Source organism: Arachis hypogaea, chromosome 19, assembly GCF_003086295.3.
Source record: "Arachis hypogaea cultivar Tifrunner chromosome 19, arahy.Tifrunner.gnm2.J5K5, whole genome shotgun sequence".
NCBI lineage: Eukaryota > Viridiplantae > Streptophyta > Magnoliopsida > Fabales > Fabaceae > Arachis > Arachis hypogaea.
Window position 1 is genome coordinate 1,987,646 of NC_092054.1, and position 22,335 is coordinate 2,009,980.

The 22,335-nt window shown below is 30.6% G+C and overlaps 2 protein-coding genes across 4 annotated transcripts; both read right to left on the minus strand.

Annotated features, from left to right (window-relative positions):
• Nucleotides 1-915: 915 nt before the first annotated feature.
• LOC112775930 (2-methoxy-6-polyprenyl-1,4-benzoquinol methylase, mitochondrial) lies at nt 916-5,759 on the minus strand. 3 transcript variants are annotated; one of them, XM_025819840.3, is made up of 9 exons: nt 5,404-5,759; nt 4,339-4,441; nt 4,079-4,205; nt 3,897-3,958; nt 3,065-3,223; nt 2,812-2,956; nt 2,633-2,704; nt 1,942-2,050; nt 916-1,506 (listed from the first exon to the last, which is right to left on the minus strand). In XM_025819840.3, exons 2-9 carry the CDS (start codon nt 4,430-4,432, stop codon nt 1,405-1,407), a joined length of 870 nt encoding a protein of 289 aa, XP_025675625.1. In that variant the 5' UTR covers nt 4,433-4,441; nt 5,404-5,759; the 3' UTR covers nt 916-1,404. The 3 variants fall into 3 exon arrangements, with proteins under 3 accessions (XP_025675625.1, XP_072083194.1, XP_072083195.1); XM_072227093.1 differs by lacking the exon at nt 5,404-5,759 and adding an exon at nt 5,122-5,288; XM_072227094.1 differs by lacking the exon at nt 5,404-5,759 and adding an exon at nt 5,202-5,283.
• A 777-nt stretch (nt 5,760-6,536) lies between these two features.
• LOC112775929 (pyrophosphate-energized vacuolar membrane proton pump) lies at nt 6,537-11,249 on the minus strand. Its single transcript, XM_025819838.3, has 8 exons — nt 10,600-11,249; nt 9,180-9,754; nt 8,662-9,041; nt 8,358-8,444; nt 7,932-8,262; nt 7,287-7,697; nt 7,118-7,177; nt 6,537-7,003 (listed from the first exon to the last, which is right to left on the minus strand). The coding sequence occupies exons 1-8, from the start codon at nt 10,865-10,867 to the stop codon at nt 6,797-6,799; spliced, it is 2,319 nt and encodes a 772-aa protein (XP_025675623.1). The 5' UTR covers nt 10,868-11,249; the 3' UTR covers nt 6,537-6,796.
• Between the last annotated feature and the right edge of the window lie 11,086 nt (nt 11,250-22,335).

Sequence of the window (22,335 nt, forward strand, 5' to 3'; positions counted from 1 at the left end):
ATTATTGCATCATATTTATTCATATTTCTACGAATAAATACGTAAAAAATGGATTCTCTCAATTTTTTTTTAACAATTGAGAGAGTAAAGTGTGATCTTTTATCATTAATTTTATAGGTAAAACCAAAAATAAATATAAAAAAGAAAGCAATGAAGGATTAAAGATCACACTTTACACCTTCAATTTTTTTTAACAATCGAGAGAATTCATTCCCGAATATATATTATTCATTTTTTTATTGTACGATATTTTAAAAGCGAAGGTAATAGGTACTATTATTTACTACTCGTATTTGGAATAATAATAAATTAATAATGCCACTTGTATATATTATATTATATTTTTTATAAGAAAATAATTATAGAAATGAATGGATTATTCTCACCTTTTTTTTGGTACAAATTATTCTCCACTTATTTGGTTAGAATGGTATGGTACTTGTTGCTTCTACTACTCAATTGCTTGTGACTTTGCACTATATATTAGTAATTGATCAGAAAATTGTACCATGCATCATGAATATCTAATCTAATTGTACTCACTAAAAACCACAATATTACATATATGCAGATGAAAAAGTAAGGCTACTTCAATCGCTGTTTAAAGTTCAGATGAGATTTTATCGGTACTTGAACAAATATCTTAAGAGTTTTTTCTCTCCTTTTTTGTGCTAATATATATTAATACGCCACTTGTTCAAAATAAATTACCAAAATAATAACTCGAGTCTACACATACATAAAATGATGAAAAATGTTAGAACATTATCAAAATTTTATTTTTTGTTATTATTTTTAGTCGTCAACTCAATTTCTTTAGTTTAATAATTCAACAATATACTTTAACCTACATTTTTAAATATTGATATCTAATTAATAGTAAAAAATAATAAATTTTGATGATTCTCTAACAGCTTTCTAAAATGAATTCCGTCCACACGACATTTCTTCTTTTCGTAACACAAACATGCCAAACGTCAATTCTGTTTCTATCTTCTTGGTAAAGAATTTAACATAAGTAAAAAAAGTTATATACAAATTCTCACCAAAATTGTGAATTGCAAGTGCCAACTATGACCGCATAAATTAAAGAACATATTCTAACAGAGTCACTCTTCTCTGAGTAGATGATGACTTATCACACTTGACATCGGCATCCATGCCTATAAGCAGCTCAGAAAGATCCATAAATTATTGGATAAGGGATTAAATTGCAATGTCTGAACTAATGAGAAAATCAATGGTTTCAACTTTCATGTGACATGGGTAGTTATGCATATAATTTTGCTTATTAAATATGAAACCACTAATTTTCTCATCAATGGTTCAGATGTATTTTACTTGTATTTTAGAAGATCAGGATTGTGAATTATTAGATACATGTGCGTAAAGGTCATGAAAATATCAGATTTTGACCCCTGAATGGACGGCAACCACTCCCCCTACTAGATTCTCATACTCTACTTTCTGGAACCCTGCATCAGCAATCATTGATGCAAATTTCTCCTGCAAATTCAACATAGAATAGGATAATTAGGATAATCCCCCATAAGCAAAATTTCTAGACATGAATATATCAGAGCAAATTCTGCACAATGCTTAGTATGATAATACATAAACATGCAAGCATAAGCAAATATTCAAAAATTGAAGATAAAGCTCCATGGTAGAAAAACAGATGATAATGCTGAGTTAAATAACTGGGAACGCAGCTTGCTAAAATTAAATCATATGTAACAAAGAAATGTGGAATATCATCTCATTGGTCTACGACCCATCTTCCTACTCAAAACCTGGTTCCCATCTTTTCCGAACACAAAATACAGGCTCACTGTATACTAAATCCAGCCATGTTGAGAAGAATTAAGAGATCCATTAGCAAGTGCAACTGATAAAGAAGTAAGAACATCAACAGCTACCAATATATGAAAGAATGAAAACCTGTGTAGGGAAACGCTGGATACTCTCAACTAAGTACTGATAAGATTCACGGTCACCAGCAACCATCTCTCCCATAGATGGAATAACGGAGAAAGAATATAAATCATACCTGCAAGAAGATGAATAGCAGAACATTGAAGATTTAATTCGCAAGGAAGGCATGCAAGGATTGTAAGTTTTCAGCTGGCTCATTATTTTCGTTTCTTTTCTTCCATCTTTCTTGGAAGACATCTCACCCACTCTGTAAATATATGTTATCTAGTTTCCTTCTACTTTCAAATACACTAGTTTCTTACCCAAAATTTGAAGTCTATAAGCAAGAGGAAATTATACAGTTCTATGTAAATATGGAATATGTATTCCATAGAGTGTATGCGTTGATTACATTCATTACTGAATAATTTTGTTCAACTTTATTTCTCAAATTTAGCATGCATTATATCAAGAGGAGCACTAGGGGGCCAACACTTTTGTTAAATTCTGGCCAGCACTTAACCATCAAAAGGAAATTGAATGATTCTACACCATTAGATGCAATCTCACACCATTAAAAACATCATTGATGGCTAAAAACCACAAAATCTGCTGGCCCCCTAGACTTTCTCTTGTATCAATATCTACTCTATCACCTTTTTCGGAAGGAAACAACCAGTATGCAGCATTCTTGCAAAACAGAGCAAATGATACTTACAATTCTTTAAATACAGGAATTCCCACATGGCTAAGTTCAAGGCAAAGGAACCTGCCTCCACGCTTCAGTACCCTGTCAAAAATGATCAACCCAGAAAGTGATAAACCATACATTTCCATCAGTAGCCATAAGCTGCGATGGCACACAAGTTACAACATCTTTAAAAAATGCAAGCCTACCTATGAGCTTCACTGAGAACTTTCTCTATGTGTGTGACATTCCGTATCCCAAATGCTATAGTGTAACCATCCATTGAATCATTTTGGAATCCCAAGCTTTCAGCATTTCCCTCCACCCATACAAGGGAACCGTCTTCAGTGAAACCTATTATTGTTAGCAGAAATTCACTTCACATAAATACAAGTATGCAGAACCAAAGTCCTTTATAAAAGTCAGAAATAACTAATGACATTGTAAGGCACTCTCATTTACCTTTCTGCAAGGCCCGCTGTTTGCCAACATTTAACATGTTAGGGTTAATATCACACACATATATCTTAGTTTCTGCCTCTAATATATCTTCAAAATCACGTTGAATTCCTCTTTGCTTAACTCTGTTTATCCTTTCTAAGATTCTGAAAGCAACATCCCCTGTAAAATCATGAAATCTTATCCTTGATATAAAGGATAATGAAGCATAGCAAAGATGATATGCAGCAGTAACAACACTTTATTCCTCTAAAATCCATACCAACAAGAATATTGCTTAGAGAAGCAAGCTTTATTTTAAATAAAAATACACATTGCATAATTATGTTCGTCATGGAAACTTCAAACAAACAATTGAACATGAAGCGCACACAGCTTACTTTTGAACAAAGTTAAAATGCCATGTATTGCCGTAATGAGTCTTTTGCAACATTAAAATTGTTCAAATAATGTATACTTTTTGACTACTATCAGCCAGCTAACAAACAATTCCTTCCTGTACACTTCGTAATTGGACATTCAACAAGAACACGAGTAAAATGCCCATTATGAATAAAAATTTAAGAGTATGCTGCAAACTAAAAACTGCTTTAGCTAAAAAAGAAATAGAAAGACAGATCAGCAAACTCGGAGCAGGTAGACTTCACTGTGACAAGTGCCTCATGAACTAAAACGTCTCTCCCTTAAATAAATGGACAAGTCTATGATATCTTCCAGGTACACAAGTATCTCACATGGGTTATCCCCTTCATGTCATATAAATTATAACAGATCCGAATTTACTTCATATTCATATGCTCAGAACAGAAACATTGTAGAAAGTAGAGTTATGAACCTGTGCCACCAGCCACATCAAGATGCTTCATTCCAGGAAAAGGATTGAGCTTTGAAACCAGTCTGAGATGTGAGTAGAAAACAAAGGATTTTATTCAATGTCAGATGCTAATAGCAACGGGATTCAGAATCTAAACTTTAGGAAACAATAATACAACCGAAAGGCAGCAATGAGAATGTAACCTGTCCTTCCACAACCGGTGCAACCCGGCACTCATGAGATCATTCATGAGGTCATAGTTAGAAGCAACGTTTGAGAAGACATTCCCAACCATTGCAGCCTTTTCTTCTTCTTTCACTTCCTTGAATCCTGAAAGTGAAACGTGACAAAGTATTAATTACAAATCGGTGTCATGAAAAAAGAAAAGGAAAAAGTCCAACTTTATTATTATAAAAGAATAAAAGACACTATTCTTTGCAGAGAACAAGAAGTGAAAACCAACCAAAACTGGTGGCATGCGAATGGAGGTGGGATGTGGAAGACAAGAGAGGAAACAACTTATTGCCCAACTTTCGAGTCACTGTTCGCAGAGCCATGGCTGCTCACTGCAAAAAGGAAATGAAACCAACAAAAAAAGATGGAATGCAAGTAGAATCAATATCGGATGCAAGGCTATGATAGATTCAAAACTAGCATGCTTGTGGTGATTTTTGTTTTGGAATGGTAGGCTAAGAAGGTGATTGACTCATGTGATGAACAACAACTACATCACTTGTTCAAATCAATTATCCACATTAGCACTCAATCTTTGATGGATCTTCTAAAGTGAATATCCTTGTAAAGTGAGGGTGCAACAAGTTAAACCTTTGGATCATTTGGTGGAATCCATACAAAATGGAAGTTATTGACCTAATTGCAGTACTTATATAGCAATTAGGTCAATAACTTCCATTTTGGAAGAAAAATTTGTCCACCAAACCCCTTCAAATTCCCATTGTATTTAGTAAATATACTTAAGAACAATACATAAATAAATAATAGATCCTCTTTATTTTATCTTCTCAATTCATGATTTTATTAACATGTTCTTCCTATTTTATTCATAGAGCCTTTCAATATGCTTGATATCTTCCATTTCCTACCCCTCACCACCACACTAACCCAATAGCACAATCAAACAACAAACTACAGCAATATAACACGATAAGATGCAATGTGATGAGAGTAATTTGTAAAGCCTGTTATGTTAGTTACTACTAATACACAATCACCGTAATATGCATACGTTATTGTACTCATTCTTGTTACAAATGAACTCAACAATATGTCTTGATACAATATCCCTACAGAACTTTTATCAAACACCTGGAGTTCATCATTTAAAACCCTGCGAAACATCATCTGAACACTGAATCCATAGCTCAAAAGCACAGAAGAATTTTTCAGCACTATCTTCTCCAACAAACAAAAAAACATAATTTAATAAATCAATCAAATAATCATCATAGTCGGACACCAGACCCATCCAAAGAAGTTTACATAAGAAAAGGGAAAGAAAAAATCACACCCAACGAAGTACCACCGTCGAACTCGCCGCACAGTCGCCGAAGCTCCTCCACTGGCTGACCCCACCGCTTGGTTGTTGTCGCAGCGTTTCTCCAGAAGGTAAGCAGAAAAGTGTGTCTGAGTTTTTTTTTTTTTTCGCCAATTTGTTTCAGTTATGCGTTTGGGGAGGTAAAAAGAAAAAAAAGTTGTGGATTCTTCAGACATAAGAGATCCCAAAAATAGAAAATCAGAAAATGAAAAAAAAAATAATAATAAGTTCACCTAAAAGAAAGAAAATGAAAAAAAAAAGTTCATGGATTTAAATTGAATTATCAAGTACATTCCCAACACGTATATTCAATTTTATATTATCATTTTAGAAAAAAAAATCAATTACCCGATATATATATATATTATCCAACTTTATCTTGTCATATTAATAAATATAAATTTAAATCGAATGCACATGGTTTTAAGAGTCTTATAAATACAGGAATTGATTAAGGAAGTGATTAGAAGTAGGGCCCTTAAAAGTATATTAACCTTTGGGGTAAACTAAAAGAAAAAACTGCTATATAGAACTGATATTATTAAAATAAAGGTGGTAATATCTATCTAAGTAAATTGTCATTTTGGTTAAAAAATTAGCTTTTTGCAAAATAAGCCCCAAAAGAAAAAATATCACTCTGGTTATCAAAGATGATTTCAATTTCGAAAAATACACTTATTTTTTATAAATAATAAACAAGTCATGTATTTGTGAGGAGTGTGTGGATCGGTATTAGTGTTTGAAACAAGAAGAAACAGAGAAATACATTGTTATTTGTTAAGAATTTTTTAAAATAATAATAAAACTAATAATTGCTATATATTATTTCATTGCTGATCTTGACTCAAGTGCAAATGTGCAATGGAAAAGGATACCGTTTGCAAACTGATACAATTAAACCTTTAAACGAGTAATACGGCATTGATGATTGATCTCTTTAAGCAAATGGAATCGAGTTGTTACATGCTCTTTGAACAAAAAATTTCGTCATTTTTTAATAGTAAATCTCTTGGTATAAAAGCATATGAAAACCCCTTTCCTAATATTCGAAGTTACTACGGGTCCTGAAATCAGATTACAAGAATGAAGAATCACACCGTCCAATCTATCTTTGAAATTGATAATAATGATATTTCCCAAAAACATTGGCATCTTCCAAAGCCGGAAAATTAATTGAAAATCCTTGTCGGCAAAATCTAGTTCTTGTGACAAATTTGGAATTCTCATAATCGAAGAAGCTACCTAAAGGTGGAAAGAAGCTATTGATTGGTACAAAATAAAAGGCAAAAAAGCGACTGAAAGCTCCGACAAAAAATAGGATTTAAAAGTAAAAGAAGCCTCTACTACCAGAGTGGCTCCCACTCATTCAAAAGAGCTTGAAAAGAAGGCCGCCATGGGTGGCAAAAAATGGAGCAAAGACGAGTGATTCCACGGCCATAAGCTTAATAAGGATATTGAGTGAAGGCCCAGAAGTGTCCTTCAAAGGGTCACCAATGGTGTCACCAATAACAGCTGCCTTGTGTGGATCAGATCCCTTTGGTCCCAAGGTCCTAGCATGCTCAGATGCACCGGCCTGAAATAAGAAATTGCCAGCGAATTTTATCATCCAATGAACAAACACAATGAAAATTCCATAATAGAAAAAAAAAAAGCATTCTCAAAAAAGTTCCAGTTTAAAAATCTTTACCTCAATGTACTTCTTGGCATTATCCCAGGCACCACCAGTGTTTGATGCTGATATTGCAATCTGAAAAAACAATTCAAAAGAACAAAGATTCAGAAAACTTGACAGGAATGTTGGAACACAATACTTCCAACTGAACTTCACATAATGCAGTCTTAGTAACTGATATTACCTGCACACCAGAAACAAGAGCACCTGCAAGAACGCCTGAGAGAGTTTCCACACCAAAGAAGGTACCGACAATGAGTGGTGTAAGCATGACAAGGGCACCTGGAGGAATCATCTCCTTGATGGATGCATCAGTGGAAATCTTGACGCATGTGGCATAATCAGGCTTGGCGTGACCCTCCATGAGTCCTGGAATGGTGTTGAACTGCCTGCGAACTTCCTCAACCATCTTCAAAGCTGCACTTCCTACACTCTTCATGGTCATGGCAGAGAACCAGTAGGGGAGCATGGCGCCAACTAAGAGTCCAATAAAGACCTTGGGAGTCAAGACATCAACAGTTGAAATTCCTGCTCTGCTGACAAAGGCACCGAATAGGGCCAAAGATACCAGAGCAGCAGATCCAATGGCGAATCCCTAGTGATGGAAGAATAGAACACATAACTCAGGTGTAACTTTGGGTTGATAATCATGATGAAATGACCAGAGGATAAGAAGTAATCAATAACATTAGAATATTTTTTAACTCGTTCTTAATTAAGATAAAGGCTATAGATACTAATCTATATTTTAGCATAGATGTAACGCCATAGTCATTTGAACAAAAATATAGGCTGAATGTATGCAACCACTCTAAAAGCTTCAAATTACCTTGCCAATGGCAGCAGTTGTGTTGCCAGCAGCATCAAGTGCATCAGTTCTCTCGCGGATACGATGGCTCATTCCAGCCATTTCAGCAATGCCTCCAGCATTGTCACTGATAGGTCCATAGGCATCAATAGCCAATCCAGTAGCGATGGTACTAAGCATTCCAAGGGCAGCCACAGCAATTCCATACATTGCAGCAAAACTGAAACTTACGAAGATACTTATGGCAATGGCAAAAATAGGAATAATGACAGACTTGTATCCTAGCGCAAGGCCAAAGATGACATTGGTTGCAGCTCCAGTCCGGCAGGAATCAGCAACATCTTGTACAGGGCTGAAAGTCAATCACAAAAAGGAAGTTAAGGGCATTACACATCTATCTATAAATGAAATATAGTAAGGCACGTCAGAAACTCAGCATTCAGCTACCTGTAAGCATTGCTTGTATAATATTCCGTGACAAACCCTATAATAAGTCCAGCCCAGAGTCCTACGGCCACACATAGGAATAACTGCCTGAAAATGTCAACCATGTAAAAACAACTCTATTAAAAACGTTATCAACAATCCAAGATAACAAAAATAAATGAAATATGGGAATATAATCAAGAAACGGAGACACGAGGTTTTAATGGAATAATCTAAAGCAATACTATGTATATACAAAACCAGGCCAAGAAATTCAACAAACAATTTTTTCCCATAAAAAAACATTAAAACAAACTTAACGTACCAGCTCTTAACTTCTTTCTGAGCTCCAAAGTTGAAAATAGTGAAGGTCGATGGGAGAGCAAGCCAACTAATAATTGCAATTCCAACAGTCATGAGTGCTGTAGAAATGATAAGCTGCTTTTTCAATGCTGGTTCAATTTCCTTGACGGCTTTGATCTCAAAGAAATCAGTTGCAAAGAGAGTAGTAATCAAACAGATGAGAATGCCCACAGAGCTGACAAGTAGGGGATACAACATGGCAGTGAAGTCATGGTCGATTCCAAATGAGGAAATGGAAGCAACAACAAGGGCAGCACAAGATGATTCAGCATAGGAGCCAAAAAGATCAGAGCCCATCCCAGCAATATCTCCAACATTGTCACCAACATTGTCAGCAATCACCTGATAAGATCATGAAAATGGATCAATTGTTTCAGCAAATACAGGGAGGACTGATGAGATAACTACATTATTCTTCAATCAATTCTTCCTGTGAAGAAAATGGAAAAAGGAAGTAGAAAGGGGGGAAATGTGACTTACAGCAGGGTTTCTTGGATCATCCTCAGGGATATTTCTTTCAACTTTTCCTACAAGGTCAGCACCAACATCAGCAGCCTTGGTATAGATACCACCACCAACTCTCCCAAACAGAGCCATGGAAGATCCACCCAAGCCATAACCAGTTATAGCCTCAAAAAGACCTTCCCAATCATCACCATAATATATCTTAAAGACATTAATGGCAATGTAGAGCACCAAAAGACCATTTGCTGCAAGCAGAAAACCCATCACTGCACCAGACCTGAATGCAGTGATAAAAGCCTTCCCAACTCCCTTTCTTGCTTCCAAGGTTGTCCTGGCATTGGCATAGGTTGCAATTTTCATCCCAAGGTAACCAGAGAGAACCGAAGTCAAAGCACCGAGCAAGAATGATACAGTACTGAACAATGCAGTTGCAAGGGCTGGCTTGCAAATCTTAGTCTTGTCATATGTGCAAGCCTGGCTCTTGGTGCTGAAGCTTTCCACAGAACCCAGGAAAAGGAAGATCAGAACCGCAAAAGCAACCATGAAGATTCCCACATACTGATATTCAGTGAAAAGAAAGGATGTGGCACCTGCAAACAAATTCAGAGCTTGTAAGTACAAAGACCAAAATACCCATCCAAGTCCCAACACTAAATGTGTAAGCAAATCAGCAATGTGCCATATTAGTCTATCACATGCCATGCGGTGATTAGGTATCAGCATTCTAGATTAAGGAACCACCACAGTCAGGTTGATTATTTTAAAGCAAATTACTTTCTTCATCAAAATCATAATATTTATACAGGCAGCAGGATATATACCGATTTAGGATGCTTCCATCATTCTTGGAATCAGAACAATTTGTAATATGATAAAACCCCACAGTAAAATATCAACAGTACTAGATGGATTATTAATTAATTATTAATTTATTACAAAATAATAATAACAACAACTAAAAATAATAACCGCACTAACACTAGATAATAATAGGACGGATGTACTAATAATAGCAGATTAATAATAAGAAAAACAACGACTTCATATTAAACCATAAAGTGATAAAACACTAAGATATTTTGACAACAGCTATATTTCAGGCTTTCAGATAAACAGATAAAGCTAGATCTTTGTGTATCCACTATTCACGATAATATCTAGTAGTAGCATTCAATTCCAATAATTCGGGAACTTAATCTACACAGTCGTTAAGACCGCAAACGGCACAGAAACACGAACACTTTAAATCCAAACAAGCACTAACAAGCTTATCCTTTCGAAAGCATAACTATTTACTAACACAACTACTCAACCGAACAAATAAGAAAAACAAAAAACAAAACACAAAACGTTAGATTCAGCTCCAAAAACGACACGCCAGAAAAATAAACCGACGACACAACGAGATCTCAAGTAAGAAAAGCTCAGATCTCACCTTCGGAGATGGCGCTTTGAATGTCGGCACACTTGACCACGACGCTATGGTCGTTGATTCCTTCCTCCTCTTCGATCAGGTAATCTCCGTAACCGTTCTTCCCGTTGTTGTTGTTGTTGCTGTTACCACTCGAAGACGACGTTGCGTGCGGTGTGAGCTTCACCTTTGAAACGAGGAACCACTGCACCAGTGAGAACACGATCCCGACGACGGCGCATACCGGAATCACTATCTCCGTCGCGAGCTCCGACAGAATAGCCCCTCCCATTCTCGCCGGAAAAAACCTAACTCCGCCGGTTACCTCACCGGAAAAATGTAAAGCGGCGTTCGCCGGAACACAGAGAGAAATGGAGTGTAAGTCACGGAGAGAATGTGAGCTCGAGTGCGGCGAGGCTTGCGGTTTTATAGCGGGGGAGAGAATGATGGGGTACGTGAAAGTTACGAACGTTATGTTGTACCCTGTTTTGTGACCGTTGGATTTGGTGTCATTAGATTTGAAGTGATTTGAACGGTGGATGAGTGAGGAAATGGAATGAAATTAAGGCGGGAGAGAGGAAAATGATTTTGGAGAATGGAGAGTGTGTTACACACGGATATATGGTAGTTTTTTATATTATTTATTATTTTATTTATTTTGGTATGCTGCGGACATATGGTAGATTTACTTGGAGAGGTTATATAGTGTAACTCTGGTTACGTAGGTGATAATATTCATACAAAAATTTTATTTATATATTAAAATTAATCATTAAAATTAATTATTATATATTTTATATATTAATATAAATATTATTTAATTTATTTTTAATATATTAATAATTAACTTTAATGATTAATTTTAATATATACCTAATATAATTGATATTAATATATTTTTGTAAGCGAATATTTGATTCAATGTATTTAACTATTTATGGTTTTTTTGTTATAATAATCATTTACTAGCATTATTTGCTGTTGACCAATAAAAAAGGATAAATTTTATTTACAAAATATAAAATAAAATATTTATACTTCTTTGAAAGTACAAACATATCTTAAAAAAAATTAAAGAAACTTTAGTAAGCTAAATCTAAGTTGTTTGGATTTTTGCTTGGCATTTATAATTTACCCCAAAAAAATTATTATTATATTCTAAGTGACACAAAAATAATTGCTTGCAACGTAAACCCTATTAAATGAAAATATTTCAAGTTATACATGCCTAATTGCTTTTATGTATGATGGTTCTAGTTTTGTATATTAAAACTCCGTTAAAAAAAATTAGTCTCATAATGTTGTCTTATTAACTCAATTTTAACCATCTCTTATAGAGAATACATATAATTTCCAAAAAGAAAAAAAAAACAAATACGAAAATAAAAAACTATTGAAATTTCTTTCAGCTTAATGCTTAATTACTCTTATTAATTTAAAATTAAAAAATAATTTTTTATAAACAAAAGTTTGAGAGTCAGTAATTTTTAATTTATAGTAATCCGTACTTTTGGCTAGCAACTCAATATATTTAGTTTATTAGTCTAATTTTATATTTTTAACTAACACTTTTAAATATTAATAGTTAATTGTTGGATAAAAATAATAAATTTTACTAATTTGGTAGCATTTTTTTCATTTTCTTTTTTTTTTTTGTATGCAACTTAGGTTGCATTTGATTTTAAAAATATGATAAAATAAAATACTAAAAATATAACACAAAAAATAAAAATATAAAAATTAGTATTTTTATATTTTATTTAATAATAAACTAAATATAAGAGAGAACAAACAAAAAAAATCTAATTTATCTTTATTTTTTTTTCACACAAAATTTAGAATTAAGAATATATTTTGATAGTAATAATAATAAAAAATAAAAAAAAAAAGTGTGTCTCCATTCAATATAGAAGTGATAATGAATATAATATGATAGGATTTAGACCTAATTCTAATCCTACTCGTGAATTTATTTTTTACTAAAATTCAATCTTACTCTATACTTATGTTTATAACATGTCAATTTTAATATTATCGTCCTTAATTTGGGGATATTCGACTCTATCTACGATTTCGCGAATCATAAAAAAAAATGTAATATCCAATAATTTGAGAAGATCTTGGAATTATAATTTAGTATGTATATATTATTAAATAAATTTAATTTTCTTATAAAAAATAAAAGTATCAAATTTTTAATTAAAGATCTTGATTTAGTGGTTAAATATTTTTTATATAAATACAAAATTTTTTATTTGATATTCATCTCAAATTAAATCAGATTAAGTAGGTACGAATAAAAGAGTAATTCAATGTATTATTTTTATATTCTTCGTGTGATAAAGAGGACACCATCGTATATCCTTATAAATAAACGCGGCAATCAAATTGGATCATCACCTTAAAGCTTTGGTATCATTAGTTTTCTTATTACTTACTCAAATAATTTAAACTAAGCAAAAATAAATATTAAGAAAGGGGCTATTATGCTTTATTTCGCTTAAGAAAAAAGTTAACAAGAATAACAACATATAACAATATATAAGAGTTATGACCAAAACATTTAAGAGAAATTATACTGTTTATATTTTTATAAATTTAATTTTTATTTTTAACTGTATTAAACTATAATCGCATATCATTAAAAAAAATGTATTATACCAATTTTTTGTAAAAAAAATGAATATCATAAGACTCTATATATATTATGATTGTTGGCATAGAGGAATATTCCGTATGCGTTAGGTAATTGGTGGGACCGAGGGTGATTTTCCAGCATTGGATGGAAGTAGGGTGTCGGTGATGAGTATGATGGGAAGAATGAAGGGTGTGTGATTAGTGGCTCCGGTGGTCATGGGTGCAGAGGATTGTGATTGGTGAGCTGAGAATATCGTGGGAGCTGAGCTTTCAGATTCAGCAAGAAACGGCCTTAGGGACGCTGACGTAAGCTGTTTTGAATGGCGTGCAAAGCATCCTATCCGATAACACATCCCTTTTCTCTTTCTCTGTTTTTATTTTATTTTATTATATTTTGGATAATCCAACAAAAAAAATATTGTCTAGTTAGAAAATCACTAGTTTTTTTTTAGAATATGTTTTTCTTTTCTTACCAAAATTAGGGAGGTTTGAATCCGCGATCTCTTAGATAAATATAAAGAGATTATGTCATTTGAACTATAACTCATTGGCAGTTCTTTTAAAATATGTTAATAATAAAGATTTTTAAAATATGATAATAATAATAATAATAATAATAATAATAAAATTTATTATAAGTATTAGATGAGTTTTATATTTTACAAATTGGTGTATTTATTTAAAAAATGTTAAAATATCTGAATAGCTATTTAATTTCTTAAAAATGTTTAATCATTTATAAAATCCTCACAAAAAAATCACTTATAGTAGAATTATCAAATTTTAAAAATAAAATATCTTATTTTATGATTATGTTTGCAAAAAAAATTAAAATCCAATATCTAAAATTTTATTAAGAACGGCTGTATATCTAAAAATATTTTGAGAATATTTTTATTATTAATTTACACCTTATTTTGAAATAGAGTAGTTATATGTCACTTAATCTTTTTTTTTAATTTAATCTTCCTTTTTCAGATTTGTTTATTCTATTTAATTTTTTTTTTTATTTGTTCTCATGCTGCTAACCGATACCAAATATTTATAATCTAATATAGGAAATATAAGTCAAATATACAGTATTATCTTTAGAGGATTATTTTTTATTAAGATAAATATATGTTAGCGGTACTTTAGTTTGAATGGATAAAGTCAGAAAGGGTTGAAGTACAGTTGGTGTTACTGTATTTAATCATCAATTAATTAATTAATTACCTTTTCTTTATGATTTCACTCATTGCAAACCTCTCAAAGTCTCATCAAAGTCTAACTATGTTTGCATTTTCAAAAATTAATACTATTCCAATAATAAATTATAAGTACAGTTAAGTTTTTCTAATTGATTATGTTAAATTCAATATGGTAATTGGTCGAGGAGAAATTGAAATATTATGTTTTTTCTCTTAATATATGAGGGAGAAAATATTATTCTGTAAGATAAATTACTAATATTTAAATGGAAACTGTTTATTTATATAACATTTAACTCTAAGAGTTAACTTAGCAAAATAACATAATTCTAAAATTATAAACTCATTCCAATCAAAATACTAAACTTATTCTTATAAGCGAGAAAATAATAATTAATTTTATTTATATATTTTGCTAAAGGGTAAAGAACTCAAATAAGCCAAAGGGAGCAAAATTTTATACAAATCCGCCAAACCAAAATCTGTTTCATGAATCCACCAATGCACATTTATATGTAGTTCGAACTAGCCTGATTCGAACTCCATTTCTACATAATTCGAACCAGCTTGGTTTGAATTATACACAAACACACGCACACACTAATTTGAACCAACTTGGTTTGAATTATACACTTATTAAAAAAATTAATAATTTAAAAATTAAATAAATATATATTTTATTTTATATATTAAAAAAAGCTAACAAAATATTTAATTACGAGACCTTTTTTAAAATATTAATGAGCTATCGATTCGAATTCCATACAATACTCTTTTGTCCATTTTTAATAACTCATGAATATTTTTTAATAAATTTATTTAAATTATACTACAAAAAACATTTGATCCTGCAAAACAATTTTAAAAAAATGGCTTAAAAAATGTTAGGAGTACTATAAAAATTTGTAACATTCTAACTTAGGTAAATACATACATGTACTCAAATTTTAAATAAAATACTCTACATAGTCAATAATAATTTAGAAATAAAAGGAAATATTTTATTCCATATAAAACAATTAAAAAAATATTTTATTCTATACAAAATAATTTTTTAAAAATAGCTTAAAAGATATTATGAGTACTATAAAAATTTATAATATTCTAGTGATTTAGGTAAATATATGATAAAAATATTTTTTCTTTAATTTCTAAATTATTATTGACTATGTAGAGTATTTCTTTAATGTCCTAAGTCATTAGAACGTTACAAATTTTTATAGTATTCTTAACATTTTTTAAGCCATTTTTTTAAAATTGTTTTGCATAGGATCAAATATTTTTTGTAGTATAATTTAAATAAATTTATTTAAAAAATTTATTAAAAAATATTCATGAGCTATTAAAAATGGACAAAAGAGTATTGTATGGAATTCGAATTGATAGCTCATTAATATTTCAAAGAAGTCTCGTAATTAAATATTTTGTTAGCTTTTTTTGTAATGTATAAAATAAAATATATATTTTTTAATTTTTAAATTATTAATTTTTTTAATAAGTGTATAATTCGAACCAAGCTGGTTCGAATTAGTGTGTGCGTGTGTTTGTGTATAATTCGAACCAAGCTGGTTCGAATTATGTAGAAATGGAGTTCGAATCAGGCTGATTCGAACTACATATAAATGTGTATTGGTGGATTCATGAAGCAAATTTTAGTTTGACGAATTTGTGTAAAATTTTGCTTCCCTTGGTTTATTATTGTGATTTGCCCTTTGCTAAATTTATCAAATATTTTATATATATATTAGTGAAACTGTACTAACTACTACAACTAAAATTGATTATAGCTAATCAGCCAACTAATCTAGCTAACACACTAACATTACAAACAAAAATATTTAAAATACAATAAAATATTAGTCTAGAAGTTCAAAATTTCCTTGTTTTATATTCGTTGCTATTGCAAATAAAAAAGTCTTATATAGTGCTTCTTCTCTTTTTTTTCTTTTTACCCTTTTTTTAGGGTGTTTAATTGTAATATCATAAATAGGAATTAAAGAGACAACCTGGAATTTTGGATTTGAACTACCAAATGCCTAATGGGGACCACATACCAAGCAGCAATTGAAAAATAAGGCTTAATTTTAAAGACAATACTATGATAATATGATTTTTATAGAGGAAAAATAAAGAGGGCTTTATAATTTATTTTAAAAAAACAATAATAATAAAATAACACATTCATTTAAATAAATATTTAATTATCTATTAAAAATAATTTTTATCATTTTTTCATCTTTTTTTATTTTTATGTAGCATCCACATAATACTTAATAGACAATAGTTAATACTCATGTCCTAATGTATTTTCAATCATTTAAAAAATTTTTATTTTTTTATCTTAATGAATGCACAATAAATATATTAAAAATTAAACTTTACATTTAAAAAATATTTTAATTTATAATTTTAACTTGTACTCTTAAAATATATATTAGCTTTTTTTTTTGTTTACACCAGAGTATCTATCAGGCCGAAAGTCCAATGACTAATCCCTGCAGAGACAAAGTAGGTGACCCTCCCAAGTAAGTAAGCTCCATTCCCATTCTCCAGTGAATATGAAATCAGAGAGAGATGGTTAAAGGACACAGATCCTCATCCATCTGTGCCAACTTGCGTTGGTTTAGAATATATATTAGCTAATCTGGTATAAATAATATCCCAAAATTATTAGCATTTATTATATATCTTAATTAATAATTTAAAACTCTCCTATTTTTTCTCCAGATATATTAAATTGTACAAAGAAGAATGTTATAAATAAAAATATTTACTAAATTAAGCACTAATGATAACGGGAACGTGAAAGTGATATATATTCAAACATACATAAACATATTAGCAACCAATGCACAAACCAAACCCTTCACAAAGGGAAAGATACCCTTCCCATATTTTACTTCATTTTTTTAATTTTTAATTTTTAATTTTTGTTTTTTATTTATTCTATGTCCTTCTAGGTGGAGAGTATATCTAATGGGACATAGTTGGTACCTTGTTAATATCACGATGATGATAATAATATCTAACTCTACACAATTGTGAATGATTGTCAATAACTGTTCTGAAATTATATACACATCATTTGTATTGTATTATTTTTTTAGGATAATATATTTTTTTCTTTAAAAAAACAAAAAATACATATGATGAAAGGGGAAAAGAATCTCATAAAGACAATTGATGATCGGAATATCAATCATTTTTGGTTTACTTTAATTTGTGTTCATGGTTTCATTTGATGGAGGAAATTAAACTTGTATGCTTTTGCTGTGATTTAGACATATATTTATTTTGATTATTTCATTTTGGTATTTAATCCCCCCCCCCTCCTTTTTTTTTTTCCTTTTTTGTGATGTGGTAAAAAAAAAAGTTTGTTTTTAAGTGAAGTCACTACATGGTGGTACATAACATCCAACCATAAATCATTCCTAGGAAGTTGGCAAATCAATGTAGATCTTATCATCTTACCCTTCAAATTATATTTTTTTTTTCTTTTTTTTTTTTAACAAAATTAGAAAAACTATATTATTTATTTATTGATTTCATCTAAGTTATTTTGATAAAAACAAGTATGGACTTGACTTTATACGAAGTTATTAATTAAGAATCGCTAAATAATTTGATATGTTCGATTAAATTATTATCTAATAATTTTTAATTATTAATTTCATATGAAAATAACTATACATGTGTATTCATCTAATTATTTTTATTAAACAAGTATTAAATTTAACGAAACTTATTATATGAATAGTTATGTGCAAAATATCTTTATTGTTAGTATTTATGATGAAATTGTATATTAAGAGGTGTTTGGATATTGTTGTAAGTGTATGATGAAAAATGTCTATTTATAAATAAAGGATGTAATCTATTTATAAAGTGTTTGACTAGTTAAGTTACAAAGTCATTGGCAAAATATAATTTCATAGATTGAAATGTTAATTTTGGATTTTTAGTAACTAAAGTAAATTAACAGATCAAATAATTCAAACCATCGAACTAATAAAAAATTCTAAATATTTTAAAGAAAATCCGAATAACACAATTGGTTACAAACTTAGAATAAATATTGGATCTCTAGTCACGCACCATTTAATTTAAAAGAATTTTCCCGCTGGTTTTAACTTCGAAGAAAAGAAAAAGGGATAATGAAAATAGAAAAAGAAAAACAAAGGTAAAGACAAGAATTAAAAAAAAAAAAGGAAATTGATAGAGAACTCGTATATCCTCCTCCTTAAAATAAAAAGTTAAGTAGAATTTATTTATTTATATATAATTTAATTTCAATCATTATTATCCAAAACAAATAAAGAAATTCAGGCTAAATTTTATCATATCAACATTTTAGTTTTCTTAACAGAATAAACTAAAAATAAGAATAAAATAAATTATTTTTATTTTATTGCACTGAAACCAAAATTTTTTATTAGGATAAAAAATAAATATTTTTATAAGGATGAAAAGTTAAATTTTATCAAATTCCACCAACATTATTTTCATTCTTTTAATATTTAACGACTTAACAAAAACCTTTCATAAAACAATTCCAAAAGTGACTCTCTCATTGCCATTGCAGTCAACTTTTGTCAAGTAAAGCCCAATGACTTAAACTAATATAGAAAATAGGTTTCATTTATGCATTTTATTTATTGGTCCAGAATGAAGAATGTTAGAACATCTTTAAAATTTGTTATTTTTGTCTATTAATTAATTATTAATATTTAAAAATATAGAATAAAATATATTATTAAATTATTAAATTAAATTAAAAAAATTTTAAAAATAAGTTTATAATTAAATAATAAATTTTGATAATTTTTTTTTTGTTTTCCACGGTATCCTACATGTCCTACATGCACAATACGAGATTCAAACATTCAACACTTACTTAAGTAGACAAGTGAGTTCACCACTCGACCAATTCAAGTTGGTTATAAATTTTGATAGTTATCTATTATAAAAGAATTATGCTTTAAACACGGTGGATTATTAACTCATTTACAGCTCACTATCCTGTCGGCTAATCTGAAGCACCTTTCTCAATCCTTAATTTCTCTTTATGGAATGGGGACATGAGATCTTATTCTCCATGCTATGTAATGACATTCTTAATTGTTGCGACTTGCATGAGGTCAAGGACAAGTAAAAAATTAAAGAAATTTCTTACAAAAAAAAAAAAAAAAAAAGAGGAGGCAAAATTATAACCAATATTATTTCTTGTGTTATGTTATGGAGGTTATGGAGATGAAGTGTGCTATATAGGTTGAAGAAGATTATGAAAGTTTAGTGGTGATGTTGAACTTTTGATTGTTGTTATTGCAATTGGATTGGAAATTTCAAAGGTTGATCATGATAATAGGATTAATTTGATAATTTTAAGTAATTTTTTAATAGAATTAACAAAAATTAACTATTAAATATTTTTTTTTATAAATATTTTGGTATTTTTTTGGGAGTGAATCTGAAATTGGTCAATACATGAAAACCTATTATAGATAAAGTAGAAGAAAAACTTAATTTATGGAAAGCCAAAACGATTAATAAATATGGTAAGCTGGTACTCATCAAATTTGTGCTTAATAGTCTGTCAGTTTACTATCTTAATTTATATAAGATGTCTAGAGCAGTAGCAGATAAGTTGATATCTTTGCAGAGGAGGTTCTTGTGGAGTAACGAGGACGGAAGGGATGGGGTACCTTTGGTAAGGTGGGATATTGTACAAGCTCCAAAACGCTTCGGGGGTTTGGGCGTGGGCGATGCAGTGCTCCGGAATACAGCATTGTTGTTCAAGTGGTAGTGGCGGTTTTCAAATGAGGATTGCCCATTATGGAAGAAAATTGTGTGCTCCTGCAATGACTTGAATCCAAATGTCCTTCTTTCTTGTCAGCCAGCTCCTAATATAAAGGGTCCGTGGAGGGACATTTGTCAATTGCAGATAAGAAAACATCAAGCGAGAGATAAGATGGTCAGAGGGTTATCATTAGAGTTAGGAGATGGTAGAAGAATTCATTTCTAGGAAGATAATTGGTTATCATGTGGTGTGTTGCAGGATGTATTTCCAAGACTTTTCTCGGTTTCATATCAAGTCGGATTTGTAAGAAGGGACTATGGGTTGTGGGATGGGTTGGAGTGGATATGAAACTTTCATTGGAGAATGGTACTATTCCAATGGAGTTAGAATTAGTTAACCAACTTCATGGAATTCTACAATCTGTCAGGTTAACAAGTGAGAGGGAGGACATAATAGTATAGAAATTTGATAGATCAGGAGTTTACTCTACTAACTTATTTGTGCAAGCTTTGCAGGCTGAGACTTTCTCAGAGGACATTACGAGTTATAGTTTCACTAAATCTATATGGAGAGGACTAGTACCACCAAGAGTTGAGCTATTCACCTGGTTTGTGTTAGTTGGTAGGGTCAATACTAAGGAAAGATTGATTAGATTGGGCATTATTGATCACGGGGATATGATTTGTGTTTTATGTAAAAAAGAAACTGAGAATGATTTCCACTTATTCATTGGCTGTGAGTTCACGTGGTAGGCGTGGTGTGCTTAGTTATACGCCTATAATAAATTTTGGTCTATTTCAGGAACCATTAAGTAACACTTCGAAAGTTGGACAAGAGCTCCTGTAAGAAAAGTCGAACGTAACAGGTGGCTAATTGATTTTTTTGCTATCATTTGGAATACGTGGCTGGAAAGGAATGCCAGGATTTTCAGAAATCAAGAAACATGCGTTGCAGAAGTTATTACTAAGTCGATTAGGAACTACAAAGAGTGGATTGGCTTTGTTCCGTCTAGTTGTTGATGGCAATGCTGGAGATAACTACGATTTTTATGTTTAGTGTTTGTATTGTAACTCTGGACTTTCTAAATGCTACACCTTATTGTGTTGAGCTTTTTATTTCAATAAAATAAAAAAAATATTTTTTTATTAATATAACATTAGTTTAGATTTTATGATTACTTTTATCAGCGTCTAAATTTTTTATAATTAAAAATAATTATTCACTCTTATTCTTTTAGAAATTATTCTGAGTTAGGATTTGTATGTGTTGCTTTTCTTTAAGGTATTTTTTATTGAATGATTCAAATATAAACAGAAAAAGATCAATTTTTTTATATAAAACAAAACAACAACAAATATGGAGATTTACTCGAAAAATAAATGGGTCTATCGAAATAGATTGTACATCGCAACAGATTGGATATGTTATAAAAAATGAAAGCAAATATACAATCTAATTCGAGATTTTAATTTAAATACAAACTTAATTATAAAATTGTCCAAATTCAATGCGATTATATATATAAGGTTATATAATATTTTAAGAAACTTCTCTTCTTATGAGCTTACATGGGAGTGAACTCGTAGATCCTACATCAATATTAATGGACAGGATAAAGATTAGATAATATTTTAATAATTTTTTGTTTTAAAAAGTTATAAAAAAATTAGTATTTTTGAAATCAGTCTTTGAAAAAAATTTTATCAAGTTAACAAAGAAAAAGGGAGAAATTTTTGTTTTACAATTTATCCATTAAATTATTAGAATGTGTATTAACATTTAACTTTTTTTGTTTTCACAGTATTTCAAATAGGCCAATAACTAATTCGTTGTCGATCTAGGCTCCATTTAAAATTATGCCGCTGGCTAATAAGTTATTGCATACGTAAAACAAGATTCGAACTTCCGACACTTGTTTAAACAAACAAGTGAGCTGACCACTCGACTAAGCCAAATTAATTGTATAAACATTTAACATTTTTTTTGGACTTGGGTTATACCCAACAACCCAACCCCGACTCCAAGAACCACCCGACCCGCTTCCTAAGCTAATGTTGCGTTAGACATGCCTTCCATGGCCGTCGTTAGTGTGAATAGCCTCCATACCCATGAATTATGCTTTCTAGTTGTTGCGGA

Bases quoted from the DNA above. Each gene is read 5' to 3' on its own strand.
- LOC112775929 (XM_025819838.3), bottom strand. From the start codon at position 10,867: ATGGGAGGGGCTATTCTGTCGGAGCTCGCGACGGAGATAGTGATTCCG. The intron at 9,755-10,599 runs GTGAGATCTGAG...ATTTGTTTGCAG, and splicing joins TCAAAGCGCCATCTCCGAAG to GTGCCACATCCTTTCTTTTC. The intron at 8,445-8,661 runs GTACGTTAAGTT...TGACATTTTCAG, and splicing joins CAGAAAGAAGTTAAGAGCTG to GCAGTTATTCCTATGTGTGG.
- LOC112775930 (XM_025819840.3), bottom strand. From the start codon at position 4,432: ATGGCTCTGCGAACAGTGACTCGAAAGTTGGGCAATAAGTTGTTTCCT. The intron at 4,206-4,338 runs GTTGGTTTTCAC...TTTCACTTTCAG, and splicing joins TTCGCATGCCACCAGTTTTG to GATTCAAGGAAGTGAAAGAA. The intron at 3,959-4,078 runs GTTACATTCTCA...CTCACATCTCAG, and splicing joins CACCGGTTGTGGAAGGACAG to ACTGGTTTCAAAGCTCAATC.